Source organism: Aulostomus chinensis, chromosome 19 (genome assembly GCF_037954235.1).
Source record: "Aulostomus chinensis isolate RoL2024-O1b breed Wild chromosome 19, RoL_Achi_v1.0, whole genome shotgun sequence".
NCBI lineage: Eukaryota > Metazoa > Chordata > Actinopteri > Syngnathiformes > Aulostomidae > Aulostomus > Aulostomus chinensis.
Window position 1 is genome coordinate 8,100,503 of NC_141338.1, and position 17,908 is coordinate 8,118,410.

A 17,908-nucleotide genomic window follows, 5' to 3' on the forward strand; every position below is an offset into this window, starting at 1 on the left:
GTGACCTGAGGGCAGGACTGACAGGCACAGGTGCTTGGGAATCTGACTCTGGTGATGTCAGCAAAGGAAGAGCCACTCTGGAGGAGCCAATTTAGAGGGCTGCTTGAAGGTACAGAAGTCTTACCAAGTAAATTTCTATAATTTCTAGTCAAAACCCATTTCTTTTACAAAACACACTTGGATTTCATACTTGGGTAGGTATTTTAATGAATACTGCTTTTTCTTCATTTCCCCATCAAGACATTGATAGAAAAAAACTTGCTGCTCTTCCTGAGCACTTACGATTCATGCTGCTATCAGCAGTTTCATCAATTCCAGGTCCTTCAAGCATGGTGGAATGTCAAAATCATCCATCCAGCACTCTGTATTCACAGGCTTTGTTGACCTCTGTCTTTCACGCACCCATGCAGCCCAGCTCGGACTTTGAGTGGACTGATAAGTGTGAGGGATAGTATGCTAGATCTCAATGGGGCCTCTTCCCCGGGCCACACTCACTTACTCTCTATGACTGTATAATTCTGTCCCTCTTTATATCCTCTCAAATACCTCTCCCTGTTCTTGTGCCTCTCTTCACCCTTCCACCTCTTCCTCTCCCCTGACTTGTGTCTGTGTCTCTCCCCTCAATCCTTAATCCTTTCTGTCTACCAGTTATTAGGACAGGAGGAGCCCTCTTTCCTGCCTTGGCGCAAGCACACATTCATCAGGAATTCCTTATGTTGCTCCACTCAGAAGCGGCAGTGTCCTCCTTTCCCCTCTCCCCACAGTGGCTGTGCCTCTTACTCCAGTCTCCAGGGGTCGTCAGTCTGCCATCAGCCCCCTCTGAAGTGGTAAGCCACAGAGATTACTGTCTGATCCCTGGTGACTTAGAGATATTTTTAAGACATGATGTTAGACATGTGAAATAAAGTCTAGGCCCCCACTAAAATTGTCAGGAGAGGAAATGGAAACCTGAGACTTTCCATAGGAAGACATTGGCTGTTTGTTAGTGATATGGTGAGATGTTAACCAAAGGAAAGGTCACCAATTGTCACATATACAGTGGAAGCATCGCTGAGTGAATATGGTGATCTCAGTGGTGTTAAGGGTGCACAAGCTGCAGCATTTCATGCATGTAGCCTACATTACATGAGCACACACAGCTGGGATTTTCAGGGCTTGTGGTTTTGGTCAGCAGAGCTCTTGGAGGGTGTGGAGTGGAGAAGAGAGAGAAAGGGAAACAGGGGGGTGTAGAGTGAAGGCCACTGAGATGCCATTTCCTGCAGACAAGCTGTCTGGACTATTATAGGTCTTCAAGTGCTCTGTGGACAGGTTGCAAAGGAAATCCTATTCCATATGAAAAAAGGAAACCTACTAATAACTAGACTGGAACACCATGAATTCTAAAATGTATGATTAACTATTGCGGAGAAGTCATGTGAAGCACCAAATCATTTGACCAGTTTTCCATTTAAAGGCCAAGAGTCTGGAGCAGTAAAGCTCACTCAAGCTGCTTAGAGCTGAAAGCTAACCAGGATGTTAACAATAGACCGAGTTCTCCAAATAATCCATGTAGGTGAACTTATTGTGAAGGTTACAGGTTCACAAGCATCTTCTGCTCCATCAAACCTCACCAAACACTGTAAAATGCACCCATTTATGGCTGGATGGGAAGAAAAATAACGCAGCCATTAAACTCCTGGATCTGAGGGAACGCTGGGCTTATTTTGATTGGGAATACTTTCATTCAAAGAGGAAATGTAAGGGCCTGATTTGGTTGGCAAAAAGAAAAAAAAATCCTCAAAGAACCATAAGACAAAGGTAACACTGGTTCTGATTTTGGTGGGGGAAAGTCCTTGAGGGGACGTAGGACTAAGGGAGCATTGGGCCAAACTTTGATCGGGACAATTGGACCAAATATTGATGGGGGGGGGGGGGTCCTTGAGGGAAAACAGGGCGAAAAGAACATTGCATCTTATTTTGATGGGGGAAACTTTCATTCAAATGAGGCATGAAATGGTCCAACTTTGATAGAACATTTTTGAGGGAACAAAGGGAACATTGAAGGATAGACCCCAAGCCCCTGCACAGTTTCACCAGGTTCCCCATTGCATTAGCATGAAGTACTTGGGATGCTGATTTTCACTAAAAATCTTATCTCTACCTCACACGGTGGTAGAAGTCAGGATCACCAAAGTCAGTAGACAAAACCTGGAGCCAAATTCCATAAAAAGTTCAAATAGTCATCATCCTTCAGTCTAGCTCAAAGTGGTCTAAGCTGCTTTACCATGGTTAAACATTCCTGTTGCCGAGAGCTGCTGAAGACTGGGATTCCAAAATTAGTATTTTATTCCAAAAATATGAGAAAACTATGATTCCAACAATTTCCACCTGCTTTTGTCGCTGACAATTGGGATTGTTTTTCTTCCACCAAAAAGATCGCATATTTCAGATGTTTATATTTTTGGCTGAGATGGAGCAGCGACGCCAACGCGGTTGGTGGGAATGCGAAGATGAAGTAATCATACTTGAGGAGGACCTGAGTTTTTGTCATTAGTTCTTTCAGCTTCACTCTGTCCTTCAAGAGAGGCCTGCTGGTGCTTCATAGACCTTCCTAGATTTGCTTTTGAGGAATTTTAATACTTTGACTTGTCTGCTGATATGCAAAAATCACTGATTAGAGGACTGCAGACGTTCCATGTCACGCATGATGATGCGCTATTATGCATGATATCAAGTACATGAAATCTGCAGAAAAATTCAATCTGTATCTTGGCGTTAAGCAGGTAAAAGCGATATTTTAGAGGCATAATCAAACTATAGCGACAAAGAGAAAGTCAAATAACCGTTATCTGATAACTTTATTATCAAGTTAAAAAAAGACAATGAATTACAATATTTACAGAATATCCAGAGATAAATGGAATAAAATTGTAAACAATCATCCTAGGCAACATCACAACCCACCATCAGGTAATCAGATTTATATGGGAAGAAAGGCAAGAAGGAGAGTTTCTAGTGTCAACCTATGGAGCCAACAATCTGAAGAGAGAAATGGATTGGAAACAAACTAAACATATATACAAGTATCCAGTGTGTCATCAGCAGGGACTTAACTTTGGGTAAACTGGGAATATTACAGTCTAGAGACTGCACACAGTGAGGGATTCATAGTCTTAAAATGATCACAGAACAACGAACAGTTTGGGTTGACAGCCTCATTACCCAGATTGTCCCAATGTGTCCTACGGTTAACATTGGGCTTCCAAGCTGGGCGACAAGCTGCCTTACAAAGTTTATTTCTACAACAGTTTTTTTTTTTTTTTAGTTAACGTTCAAAATATACAAGCTGGTTCTGTAAAACAGAAAATAAGGGGTTTTGAAATTCAGCACCAACTCAACCTGTTTTAAGGTACAATGAGGAGAAGATAGAGGGGCTGCTACATTCCCACCTATTGACTACGGGCAGGCCTACTTTGAACAAGAGAGCTGCTGCCCTTACTGGTGAAGGATACAAGATGCTGAAGTGTCAGATATTAGACATGACCTTGATCCTAGGGGGATCGCAGGTTTACTCAAAACTCAGTTAGTGGCTAAGCCCAGACAGGGACTACGCCGGTTATTTAAATGCTCCCAAAGGAACTAGTTTTATCTTGTCTATTTCTTTGCCGTGTTTTTCATCTTTACAGTAAAAGCCTTGGCCATTAATCAGTAGAGAACTGCAACATTGGCCTTTAATACAACCACACTGCTCTTCCTATCTGTTCACTCCCATTACAGTACAAAAATGAGATATTTTTCATTGTAACCAGACATTGTACAACAAGGTATTGGATTGGGGACTCAAAAAGCCCCTGAGGGTAATCTATTATGTTTTCTTTTTTTCTATTTTTTTTCTCCATTTTTTAAAACGGGAACACCTAAAGGAAAAAAAGGGTTTAAGTATCCTTTCTGAAACACCACAGTTCAAACACTTAACAAGTAGATTTGTTTTCTATACATGGCTGCAAACATGTAGTTTACCTGGGTTCCATTCATCGGACTCTAATTCCAAAAAAAAAAAAAAAAAAAAAATCTATTGTCCAACCCCAGATTTCCCATTTCCATCAATGGTTCAATGCTCAGGAAAGACAGTCACAGCAGCAAACACAGCAGGCTTGATACATATTTTGGTAGAACACAGTAAAACTGATTGAGCCGTTTCATTTCAAACTGTCTGGCGTTGCTTATTGTTCACATTGGAATTTGACTTAATTGCTATTCATTCCTCATAAGGCTTTAGGGCATTCAAGCAGCAACTTCCAACAAATACAATCTCTGCCTTTTGTCAACACCAACGTTATTACAGCTTTGTCTAAAAAGAAGCACACAAATGCAGGCTATGACAGTTGTGTCAACACAGGATGATGATTTAAAGAGGTGATTTGAAATCTGTAAAAAAAAAAAAAAAAGGATCTTCACCAAAGAGTCTTGTGTGGTACATATACTTAATATATGTGGAAATGCATCCTAACAAGACTTTCTGCCAAGGTTACACTTGTTTTTTCAGTGTATCCAATCATGGCCATGGCGCCACGGTCATGTCCATAGCATCAGGGATGTTTCGAGGCAGGAGGCCATCTGGATGTGGCTGAACATGAATAGACTGTTGGCAATGACCAGATAAAAGACAAGCCAGCAAATATGGCTCCAAAAGTGTATTTTGTGGCGCTAGCAGCATTTAAGGGGGTATTTCTTCAGTAGGAAGTACCTTCAAAGACACCAGTTCACTGTTGCCTTTTCCCCACCAAATCTGTGCCTGTCCTTGAACAAGTGCCACTCAAGGATTACTGAACCTTGGTTTCTGAGCTATCAATCAAGGGTGTTGCACAATGCTCAACAGACTGGACCAGCATATACAGCTTCGTCTCCCCATCTACGTCCCAGCCACGGCTATATGGGTAATAAAACTTGGGGTGGACATTTATATTCAGTCACCCATTTAATGACTAGAACATTGGAAAACCCAATCGTATATTCTTCTTTTTAGGGAGATATTTTTCAGTTTCTGCTGCAAACCTGATTTAGGGGGTTTTGGATTAATACACTTTTGGTGAGAATGCGGGGAACCTTCCAAAATAAGGTTCCCAGAAGGGCACGGAAACTGTTCCCTGCTGGTGGGAAAGGCTAATATCTGGTCTGTAGATTTTCATGAAATGTTGCTAAGAGGGGAGGATAAGAGGAGAGGAGAGTAGCAAAATGTAGCAATTTTGGTGAACTGACCGTAGAGCTTCATATGTCTTTAGACTTGAAACTTGAGTTGGATTTTCTAACAGCAATTTAAGGCACTTGCACTCTGGCTGCATCACTCTCATCACCATGGTGATCGACACTTGTTCTGTGCGTAATCTGCTCTGATCCTGTGCACAACGTAATCCAGTGAGCAGTAAGTGTTGTTTTGGTTATTTCACATACGAGATGTCTGTTTCTGATATTCGGGCTCCTCTCGTTGGTTTGAAGCGGGTGATGAATTCTAGTATTTGAATCAAACAGTCTGATAGATGTGTTTGCCGCAATTGACAGGCCTTTTGTTAATGATCCAAATAAACACACTTTCCTAGAATTTGCTGTGATTTAAATTTACTAAATCATATTTAAGAATGTTTCTTTTTCTGGTTAAGGGTCGAAAATGCAAGTTTCGGGTGAATGGGACGGATGAACGAACGACGATTCCAGTTGTGACTGCACTGAAAAGACAAGTGTAACCTGGCAAGATGTCACTGTTGTAACAACTATGTCACGTTCCAGTCAAACCCCCTAAACTTCTCATCTTAACGGATACCTTGATCATACATGACACATAAACCGTGTGTGCTGTCATACACAGGCTTCCTGTGATATTGGTAAACCGGACTACAACCCAAATAATGTCTTATAAGTTTTATTTAAACAAATCCCGCCATTTCCTTGATATCATCAGTGAAAGTACTGAACAATAAAATGTTAAGGGTACCACAGGCTGGAGGCTTATACGTAGTATAATTTTAAGGGACCTAAAATGTAGCAATTTGCTACAAACATTGGGGGTAAATTGTCAAAATTTCTATGAACGAATAGAAGATTTGTGGATCTACTAAAATAGATAAGGTGCCACCTTTCCTCAAGGAATGCTTCTACACATTTAACACAAGGCTTCCATGGGAAAAAAAAAAACAAAAAAAACAAGAAACAAAAAAATGTAGCTCTTCAGTGGGCCCTGGTTTTAAATGCTTTCATGACATATTTACTTCTTTTTAGGTGCTCCTCCAGAACAGGGGAACTGTTCTGGAGGAGCAAGGGGGAGTGTAAAGGTGCCTCAAATAATAAAATTTTGTTCATCATTTTTGGACAACATTCTCTATAAATATGTATTGTTTTTTTTGTTTTTTTCTATATAGGCGGGAGCTTTCACCGTAGTTTTGACCAGAATGTCAGCAATAAAGAGTTCTGTTCACTATTGGTTACCAATATATTAAGATCTGTCCTAGGGGACCGCCCGTTTAAAGAGCTCAGCCGTTTTATGCAGCACAACCTAATACTTATATATGTAACACCTAAAATCTAATAATGCACCAACTCATAAAAAGTCTTTTTTTTCCCACTTTCAATCTTTTTGTTTGCGTTTCATGTCCTATTTCAACAAGCAGCTCAGTGCTGTTCCTACCTTATTTTAATCACAATATCCCAAGAGGCCACAATCTGTTCAACCAAACTGTTGATCCTTTTTGGTGTCAAGCATTTCTTTGTTTTCTGTATACTGGCTTTGACATCTCTCTGATAGATCTGCGGCGTTCCCTTCATCACTTCTGTTGCTGGAAAGGTCCAATCCTGTGTCCATCAATACAGAGGAGGCAGTGGAAGATGGAGCTGAGGCCTCTATTGCTGAGGAGGTGCTGGTGTCCATTTGACTGTTGTTAATCATCCTACAATTGAGGGAGAGAGACATTAGGAAGCTGTAGAGTCAAGATTCCTAAACTGGGGTACACAAAATGATGTTTCTTAAAAATAAACAAGTACTTTATGTTCTTCCCGCCACTGATCTCGAGTAGTTTGACAATAAAATCTGGAGTACAATTCTTAGAAGAAACTGGATCATTGAGAAAATGAATGCAGCCTATATCACAAGCCCCAGTTGTTTGCACAACAACCAGAAAGGCAAAACATCACAGGGTTTTTCATTACTCTCCTTTTTCCATAAGTGTGTTTGTTTTGTTTTCTTGGGTATTCTGGAAGGCATTTTGAGTGGCCTGTTGGTGTTAAAAATGTCCTATATAAATAAAAGAGGGCCTACAGAGGGCTATGGTGCTGAGATACACAGTTCAATACCACCTAGGCCCACAACTTCAAGCTATTATTTAAGACCATAAACTCTCTTATTCACCTGCTTTTATATTCATTAAGTCAATACACTTTTGCCCTTTATTGCAGAGAGTCTGCGGCCTTAAAGATCTAATCTCACCATCTCAGTTTATCCTACCTTCCAGTGAGGCATCTCAGATTTTTAATTTGGTTGATCTAACATCCCAGAATGACCTATTGAAGACAATTAACGGCGGCGTATCTTCCTCCTCTCCTTTAGATGTTTGACTGATAATATTTTTAGATACAGTACGTTTCAGCTATTTTGGGATCTGATATAGAATCATTTAACGAGAAGGGCACAGGCCTCCACCATGCCCATTCTTCTTTTATCCTATGCAAGTTTGACGCATCATACATGCCCGGAAATATTTACAAAATTAGATATTTCAGGAACCCACCGGTGTCATTTGCAAATTTCTAGTCTTAGTTGTGCAGTAACTGAATAGACAATATATTTTGAATCACTGGATCCCATCATTATACACTCTTATCAGAACTGTCTTTTCTAAAAGGATATTTGGGGAAAGTGTTGTATTTCAACTTTTATAAGGAACATTTTTGCAATATGACGCATTCAAATTCAGATTCAAAGGTTTAAATGACATCATTCAGTTGTCTCTGACACAGCTGATGACAACATACTTGAAGCTCATGGAAAGGCATAACAAGGACTGCTGTAGAGAGGTTTGTGTGACAGACCATTCTCCATTAGCTGGAAATATCTGTCTAGAAATGATAAGCTGAGGTGTTCCCCTGAGTTATGTTCTGGGTCCTTTATCATTCTTAATCTACACACACTGGATGACAACATTCTTCTGTGTTTGATACTTCTCCACTCTTACGACCTGTTTTCTAGACAAAAGTTTCTGATGTAAAGCAACTGATTTTGTGTTCTAAAGATACAAGCGAGGTGAAAATGTTTTGTCTAAAAGCACACTGGATGTGCTCTAGAAGCTGGGAGTCGATGGGTGGTCTTTTATTCTGACTTGAGGGTCTCTCAGTATTTTAGAAAATCTTACTTGAGCTATGCATCCACTCAGGCACGATACAAACATTAGTCCCATCAGCCATATAGATGATTGTAAGTCATTATTTGCAAGTTTCCACAGAAATCCATTAAATTCAACCAAATATGAGGTTGGAACATTATTTGTAAGATTCAGAGTAATTATGAGTACATGCCTTTCTTTTGCAATTCTTTTTGTGATTTTTTTTTTTTAATCAATATGACATAATTACATTTTTTTGGACTGATGCACCTATGTTGCCTTGCTTTTAAATTGTATTAAATACTGGAAGCATTAGAGGGTAGGTCAGATTGAATACTAGGAGATGACACAAATTCACAGAAAGCGAGAGAGATAGAGAGAGAGAGAGAGAGTGGAGAAGAAGAAAAAGGGCAATGGGAAAAAATACTAACATGCCATGGCGAAGGACATGGCGTTCCCACTCGAAACTGTTGGTGAAACAACGACCACAGAACTCACAGGGAAGACGCTTTTCTACACCGCTCGGCCCGGAGCTACTGCTGCTGCTACTGGTGGGAGATGCAAGGACACCTGGGAAAACGTCAGAATATAATATTGTTCATTTCTTCTTTGTTTTTCATGAAATAAGAGGTTTAGTCATTCATACACATCACATAGATGCAAGGCCAACATAAAAAAAGACAAAAAGACAACACCCGCACATCTCCTCCAAGCCTCAAAAATCGAAAAGTTAACACGCTCAGTAAGAGTTGTGCACCAGTTGTGACCAACAGGCTGAACAAACTCCATGATAGGTACGGGCTTTACCTTTTCGGAGATTATTTATTGTAACAGGATGCGCAGTCTATGAAAGGTTCAAGTATCAATGAGGAAAGATTTTTGATGTAAGTACTTATTATCAGAGATGACTGTATATTGTATGGTCAAATTTCCAGTATTTTCAATGACTTCTTAGTACTAAAAGAATAAAATGATTAATCAGTTATTATTATGGGGACTTTTTTTTTGGAAAGAATCTGTGTTTAACCACGAAACCACATTACAAAGCATCTTATGGGTAACAGTCAAACTTCTAGCAGATTTGTTTGACATCAAAGGAGACGCATCAGTTTTTTTTCACACAGACCACAGCGAGATATAAAATAGCCTTGAACACCAAAGAAAAGGTTTTTTTCCCTGCAGGTGTACAGTACATTGTGAAGAAATCAGCTGTGCAGTAGGATCCACTAGCAGCCTGACAGTACAAAGTAGTGTTCTCTTTCTGACTTGACTGAGTGTGAAATGCATTGAAATGTGTTTCAACCAACAAACACTAAGTTTACTTTAATGGTTTCTTCTTAAGCTACAAATATTTGTATTAATTCATCAAGTTTACCTTGTAGGGCAGGCCTCTCTTCTTCCACCTCCTTGACTTCCTCTTCTTCCTCCTCCTCCTCCTCCTCCTCCTCTTCCTCCTTGATGTTGGCCTCATGCTCCTCATAATCCATGTCTCTCTGGTCTTCTTCTGTATTTACCATCATTTCCATTCCATCCTCCTCCTCTGCAACTTCTCCATCTTCCACCATTTCCATAATGTCTCTCTCGTCTTCCTCGTCTGAGCTGCTTTCTAGTTGTTCCTTTATCATCTCCAGCTGGTCCAAGTTGACCCGGCCCATCAGCTCGAAGTTCCGGATCACCTGATAGAAAACAAGATGTTTTTTAAGTCTGGTGTAGTGTTCTCAGAGAAGTATTGGTTCTGACTCTAAAGATGTTGTCATAATTCTTCATCTAGGAAATAACAATAATTTAATCCATGTAGACTCTGTTAATCTACAATTCAGTGAAAACTTTGAGTGCAAAGGTTTAGAAAGCACAATCCATACGACGACCTTTTTATTGCTGAATCACGAATGTTTGTTTTTGATGAAATGACCGCTTTGTAGGATTAAGCGGCACCGAGTTGTGAAGCTGCAAACCAATAGAACACCCCTCCCTGTGCGAGCACCTACAGCAGCCTTCAGGTGTTATTACAGCATAAAAGTCAATTTACAGTGCTGCTTTGAATCACTGCTGTGGGCTACAGCCACGACTGTCTCCAGTGTGTAGTAGCAAATTAAGACTTGATTGAGGAGGGTGCTTAACTCCTTGCAAATATATGTGGAAAGAACAAGATTTAATTTAATTTTCTGCTAAACCAAATTATGGTTCTGGCTTTGACTATTAGGAGAAAACCTCTGCACATCCAACCCTGAATTCCCTCTCCTTCCCTTATCATACACTGTTATTGCACATTTCTTAGTGTTTTTTAAGAACTTTCTCACTGATTACTACAAATCGGCTGCACCCAGAGTGTATTGAGAAATGACAATAGCATCGTAATGTACTGAATGACAAACAATCGTCTTGTGCCATTTAACAACGAATGTTTCACCTTAACTCTTTCATCTGCCTTCTCACATCGTCTCATGAACTATCTCCAGTTAGGGGAGATTGACAGACGAAACCTTTTCTCGCCTACATGTGGTGAATATACCGAAGCTCCAGCAATCTGATATGTATGAGCCATCGTAATCAACGCTATGATTCAGAAGGCATTCACTGAAATCTGATTATTTGTCAAAGCACAGCAAACTCTTTAATACTGGCATTTGAATGAATCTCTTCCATATGTAAATGATCTCACGCTAAAGGAGACGAACAGGCAAAAAAAGGCAGATTTGTCCTGAATGGTAAATAATGTTAAAATAGGTTATTAAAAAAGTCTCATGTCTGGTCTGAACTGACCTTGTGCTCAAGGCGGAGATGCTCCTCTAGCTGGCTGCGTCGACTGCTGTCGTAGTAGCAGAGCTGGCACTGGTAGGGCTTGATCTCAGCGTGCTTCTGCAGGTGAAGCTGCAGGGCCTGGTCACTGGAGCATGTGAAGGTGCATTTATGGCAACGGAACACCAGGCCCTGAAGGTGGCGTGACAGCTTGGAGCGGCTCACCTCCAACGGTGCCACACGCTCTTCTGATGGGAGGAAAAAAAGAGGATGATGTGGATTATTAGGTTGGAAAAAGAGAGAAGAAGAGGAGTTACATTAACTGACATCTGTCCCACGCACATAAAAACAAAAGACATTGAGCTGTAAAGAATAAGAGAAATCTCAGTAGCGCTTCCTGTTTTGTCAGTTTTATCTCAGTTTTCCTTTTGGTATTAAAAAAATACTTATCAAAAAAAAAAACACACCTCTAAACTTTTTTTTCTTCCAAAAACTATTCTGGGCTTGCTTTTAAGTATAATCTTTATTTTCCAGTTAGAGGCCAATTACAGTGAATAACAAAACACAACACTGGAAAAACACTATTTAACTGCACAAAATGGAATTTAATTCAAAAAATTGAAACATAACAACATTTCACCATAAGCATCTTATTAAGACTTTATTGTTTAACTTTGACATTTTTATGAGACATTTAATGAGTTCTATAATGTATAGTATTTGTGACCAATTACAACTTCTTCTATGAAGTTTTTGTGGAACTGCAACTATCCCTGCCTCCACATGCAAGCTGCCTGCATCAGTAAATTATATTCATGCACAAATGCACCTGCTAACAACATTATTGTGTGTTGTAAACCATTGTTGTATTCCTGGTTCTCCCTTTCTGCAAACAAGACAAGAATGTAGTTCTGTGGTGACTTCCTGCAGTCTAATCAGAGTGGCGGTGCCCTGGGAACCAGCAGAGACTCCAGGAAGTCACTTCGCTATGAAATATTAGTTGCTTTCCTGTTTCCAGACTTCATGCTAAACTGATCTTTTCCTCTTACTCTTGGCGAGAAAGCGCCTAAGCGTCTCCTCAAAAAGATTCATCTGAAATGGCCAGCAATGTTCCCGCAATATTACCTATAAGATATGTCATGCCGGAGAAAATGTCTCAATCCAGCATTCAAAGAACATTTTATGTTCTTATACATTTTAGCAATGACATTCTAAGGATGTTTTGGGGATGTTGTGGAGTGTTGAAATAAACCCTCAATAAAGAGCATCCTATCTTTATCCAGGTGATGATTAAAAACATTCCTGCAGTAGTGATGTTTACTGATTCTGTTGTCACTCATGTGGGTTTGTGTGGTTTGTACCTCTGTGCAGGACGATGTGATCAATCATATTGCTCTTGTGTTTGGTGTGGTAGAGGCACAGAGGGCAGCGAAGGTCTTTCGGTATGTCCTCGGGTGCATTGTTGTTGTGACCGGCCTCCACGTGCATGGTGAACGTATTCCTGGGAAAGACGCACATACAGGGCATATTAAACTTGTACACTGGTTGAATACACTCCAAAATCTACCATAATGATTTGTTTTCTGTCAGAGAACAGGTTCCCTTACTTGTAACAGGTGAAAAAAGAACAGTCTTTGCACTTGAAGAGCTTCTTGCCACCGTGGCGGTCCCTGTAGTGCCGGCGTAAACTCTGCATGTATCCAGAGCTAAACTCACAGAACTCACAGGTAAGAACGCCATCCGGCCGATTGTCACCCATTGCCAAACCACCAGGTGTTGAGCCGGAAGACATGTGACTGCGGGAGGCCAGCTGATAGTGATTAAGCTGCTGACGAACATCGGCTGGCTCCAGGTATGAAGGGTCTGAGAAATGGGGAAGAAAATTCAGTGAAATCTGATTTTTGATCTGATTTAATTATGTTTTAACAAACTGCATGTGGAAAAGATCGCCATGAGTCAGGAATACTTCTGAATGTAACAGTTGTTTTATAAGAGGATATTATTGTTACATTTTGTTAATACGGAAGCATAGACACAAATTTGTATCTAATTTTATAGACTCCTGTCTATAATATAAGGGCAAAGTTTGTTTTCAAAATTCTGCATTTTTATTTGTTTGTTTCAGTGGTGGGGGGGCGGCATGGCTCAGAGGTAGAGTGGCAGTCTAGCAACTGAAGGGTCGCTGGTTCGATCCCCACAGATCCCCAGTGATCATGTCCAAGTAGCCTTGAGCAAGCTACTGAGTTCCTAACGGCTCTAGATAGAGGGCCCTGCGACAGACTAGTGACCCGTCCCTCCAGAGTGAACCCCGCTTGTCTGGCCCCAGTGCCCCCACTCCCTACCCCCCTGCAACCCTTCACAGATAAACGGTATAGAAAACGGATAGATGGATGGATGTTTCAGTGGCTGTCCTCTCATGTGACATGTTGGATATCATAATTTCATTTTTTTTTAACTTCACATGAAGTAAACATGTTTATGCTCAGAAAAATAATGTCCCTCACAAATAATAATGGTCAGTTGGAGAGCATTTCCAAACCAGATAGCATAATCACTGAAATTACAATCATGAATTTCCTGTTTATCTTAAGAGGATTTGAACATTTCAGGGTTGAGGTTTACCAGCACGTCTCTCTTCTATTATGTTTTTTGAGAGACATTTTTTCTCCCATATGGGAGATAGACATTCTTTATTATAAAAATATCATTTCATTGATTTCATTCACAGGAAGGACAATTTTTTGTGGGCAAAATCTTGACCAAAAGCCAGTGGGATTTTCACACAGGATTTTTGCTGAAGATGAGCCCTGTACCTAACAAAGTTCGGAGAGATTTACATGCGTTTTTCAGCAAAATAATGTTCTTAAAATCAACACCGCTTTCATGATTTTCGAAGCGTAAATTCATTTGCTACACGTAGCACAGAGCTGATGTTATGCTATGAATGTGTGCTACACCACAACGGATGGAAGGGTGCACAACATTACACAACTAGTTTCCCGCGTATTCCCTTTTCTCAGTGACGATGCACAACAGTTTCAAAATTTGTGAGTGGAGAAATTACTCCGTACCCCTGGGGGTACGTGGAGGTACTCCGGGGGGTATGTGAAGCTTTACAAAAATATAATTTTTGTTTTTTTTTAAATAAAACAGTAATCCTAATAATAATTAAGTCTTGAGAAATAATTATATTATAAAAAGTTTGATAAAATACAAATGTATGTTCATACACTGAATTTTATATTCAGTATTCAATTTTAATATCCTTAAAAAAACGGACCCCAAACCAAGTTAGTTTGACACATTGGTCCAGCATCACTCGTCAATAACCTGCCGTTGCCATGACGACATGCTGTAATGATGGAGATGTGGCTAAAGCGCAGCAGTGATGCTGCTGAAAATACAGAGAAACAAGTAAAAAAAAAAAGGCGAAACCAGAGCCGATGAAGTACCGTAAGTAGGTACCAAAGGCACTGTGTTGTTGTTTTTTGCGGGGAGAAATTAACGCTAGCAAATTATTGATATAAGTTGTTTAACTTTAGTAAATCAGACACTGATGGGACAGCACTGTACCTCTTTATTTTCTACCACAAATGTTTTGCGCACGTCAGGGGGTACTTGACTAAAAAAAGTTTGAGAACCACTGCCTTAGAACATGCAACTGTTAAAGTAACTTGAGAGGGTGTGCAAAAACAAAACTATTTTCAGGTATTTAACTGAACCCTTACACAAAAATCCCATTGAGTTTGACATGGAGGAACCAGACGTTAGCATGCTAACTTAACAGATGTTAAGGTTAGCATGCTAACAGATGGTCAACGCACTAACTTTAGGACTGCACAACTCTACTGACATGCAGCTGCTGCTTCCATTCTCTCTAAATAAGAAGGAAGTGTCTGAAGCACCCCCCCCCCCGCCTCACGGGTTCAGATGAGTAAATTTGACTGTCATCATTGGTACCTCTTCCCCTCCTCATTCCCTCTCTCAAGAGTCTATAATATCAGTGAGCAAGCTCATCTTCTCGCCCTACTTTGAGCCTCCAACACATCAATAAATAAACCACAGTGACACTAATAGAATATGTGAAAAATGCCTCATTCAGCAGTCGGAGTATGAGGAAGCATGGGAGGGGGGAAAAAAAAAACCCTTTAAAAATGCCTCAGATCCAATTTCTCACTTCCTCACAGAAGAATTCATAAAAATCAAACAATGCCAAAGATGATTCATGCTTTTAATATCTTCTGTGGAGACGTATGGAGATGAGATAGCAGATGCTGTTCAGTCTTCTCAAAAGGATTGAGGGCCAAAACTGTGTATTACATTGCACAAGTGCTAAGAGGAATACTTCTTTGAGTAGTGGATAGATGCGATTGAATATAAAATATTCTAAAGCAGACTAAAACACCAACTTGGAAAAATTGGAGATGGAATTGGAGTTTTCCTTCTCATTAATTTGTACGAGTGTAAAAAAAAAATCTGAAGCTATACTCAAATCACTTTTTAAAAAAATGAGCCGCGAACAAAAGGAAATCAGAAGGTACACATTTTCAGAGTTGAATTTAAGAGATTCAGCTGAAGGTGGTACGTTCCGCACCGTCAAGAGATATTCAATATGTCCGCTCTGCTATTTCTCAATGCTTGATCTGTCTTAGTGGGGCACAGCTGACAGTGGTGGTTGGTGCAGTGAGGAATGCTGCCCTGCTGCAGCTGCAGGGAAGTTTCCACAGCTCCAGCAGCAAGGTGACAGCTGCTGCCAAGAACAGTCTGGAACCAAATGCCACCGCTGCGTAGCCGCTAAAACACCTAAAACATGGCATCACATCAAAGAGTCAACCGCTAAACCTACAGCAAAGGTGCTCTCTTCCACGGAACACATTCCGCAAAGGATGGTGTCGCGTTTAAATATTCGACGAGGCTTCAGAGGCCAAATCTGAGAAGTCAAACTCTTCCAGTCCCCTGAATAATTTACTCGATTGAGAGCACATCGCTTTCTGAGGAATTCTGAAGACAACACACGCTTGTAGACATGAACTTTTCCAGATTTATTGTAAATTCAAATAATTAAATAAAACCACTATAGATGACAAGAACCACCAGAAAATGTAAACGGTTCAGTCCTGTTTAATATCTCTACAATTACAACTGATATTCTATTTTAAAGCGCGTGATGCATTTTTTTGTTTTTATATACAATTTTATATCGATTTTTACTGCAAATATTAATCAACAATTGCAAAACTGACTGGCATAAAACTGTTTACTGACTAATAATTTTAGTAACTGATCAAACAAAACGCTGAGTGTTTGCTGGTTCCACTTTATAGATTTGATGCTTGTTTGTGCAACTCAGGCAATTAGCAGAAGATCTTTGAGTTCACTACAAGCAAGCTACTATAAAACAAGTTATTTGATTTTATCTCAGGATATTCTTACTGGCATTTTACCTCATTTTAGTTTAAATACTTCAAGATTAAACATATAGCCAAGAGGGTATCGATCAATCAGTCATAATGTCTATAAATATTTGCAGCCCTAAACAACATAAAGATTATATTTTTACAGTGCATTTTGTTTTTTATTAAGCTAAAGCAATCAAAAATCACATGTAAAAGAGATCTCCTGCCTATCAAACCCCTCAGGTTACCAAAGATATCTGAATTACAGCGGATTCCGTCTGAATATGACCTAACAGGGCTATCAGAAGATCTTATATAAGATCAAATAATATTATGCATGATCTCATACCATCCGGAGCCAAGGGAGTCTGCTCTGTGTTACTGGCCAAGCGGGAGGGCCTGAGGGCAGCATGAGCAGCCTGGGTAGCAGCCCGGAGTTTGGGGAGGGTCAGGGCCTCGCCGTGGTCCCTCAGAGAGTGCTCCTTCAGCTGGCTGATGGTCATGGAGGAGAAGGGACACGACAAGCACTTGTATGTGTGCTGCTCACCTAAAAAAAGAAGGAATCACAGGTAAGCAGAATAGCTACGAGAAAGATTCAACAGGAGTACTTGATTAAAGCACACTCTTGATGATAAACAAGAGACATCACCACAAACAAAACCACCCCCCCCCCCCCCCGAGCTCGTCTGGACACGAACGTGCCACTGTTAGCTGACAGTGCTCCTTCTGGACTTCTGGAATTTTGTAAAAATTGTTGAGCACTTAAGTCTGGTAGCAGTGTCTCTGTGACTCAAACCATAATCATATACATCGTTTCATGCTGCTAAAGTACAGATTGTGTCCCACACCTACCAGTGTTTACAGCATTGTGCTTCCAGTTTCCAGTATCCTCAGGAGTGCATCTATTACCACCAAATCCGCTTTGACTCACACGTGTTTTTACTTGGGATGGTTTGGAAGGAAAACCTCTCCCTACTGCTTCCTTATTCTTTTCTCCTTGATCTGAATATGCCAGTCTGCAATATAGCATATTAAATAGCGACTGCGATTTATCCAAAAAACTTCTCCCAGAAAGTGTATTTTGCCTTTTGAATATTCACGACTAAGCGTATTGAGCATAATGAAGACATTTTCTCTCCAGCATCACTTCTGTGTGACTCTGAAATGCAGTAGGAGCCAGACACGCAAGTTTAAGGCTAATCACCTGTAGGCTAACAACAGCAAAGCTATCCGAAAACATCACTTTAGAGGCTCTTCAGCGCATATGCTTTACTTTTTCCAGCTGTATGCTCAGTAGTCCACTAACACTCTGATTTGAGTTAAGAACAAACTGCAACCCCTCAGGTCAGGCGTTCCTTCAGCTGGTGAATTCAGAACCACCTCACTTCCACTCGTCCATGGCTGTTCATGATAGCACCCAACTGGAAG

At 40.4% G+C, this 17,908-nt stretch overlaps 1 protein-coding gene across 3 annotated transcripts in view; it reads right to left on the minus strand.

Moving 5' to 3' along the window:
* Nucleotides 1–3,994: 3,994 nt before the first annotated feature.
* Nucleotides 3,995–17,908, minus strand: part of znf462 (zinc finger protein 462) — a 46,928-nt gene continuing 33,014 nt past the window's right edge. For 2 of the 3 annotated variants that reach the window (XM_086187001.1, XM_086187002.1), the window contains 7 exons: nt 16,830–17,027; nt 12,692–12,947; nt 12,446–12,585; nt 11,109–11,332; nt 9,721–10,021; nt 8,777–8,915; nt 3,995–6,917 (listed from right to left, as the gene is read on the minus strand). In XM_086187001.1, the coding sequence (XP_086043127.1) occupies nt 6,698–6,917; nt 8,777–8,915; nt 9,721–10,021; nt 11,109–11,332; nt 12,446–12,585; nt 12,692–12,947; nt 16,830–17,027 (1,478 nt within the window). In that variant the 3' untranslated portion in view covers nt 3,995–6,697. The remainder of the gene's footprint in view (nt 6,918–8,776; nt 8,916–9,720; nt 10,022–11,108; nt 11,333–12,445; nt 12,586–12,691; nt 12,948–16,829; nt 17,028–17,908) is intronic. The other variant, XM_086187003.1, reaches the window with a different exon arrangement.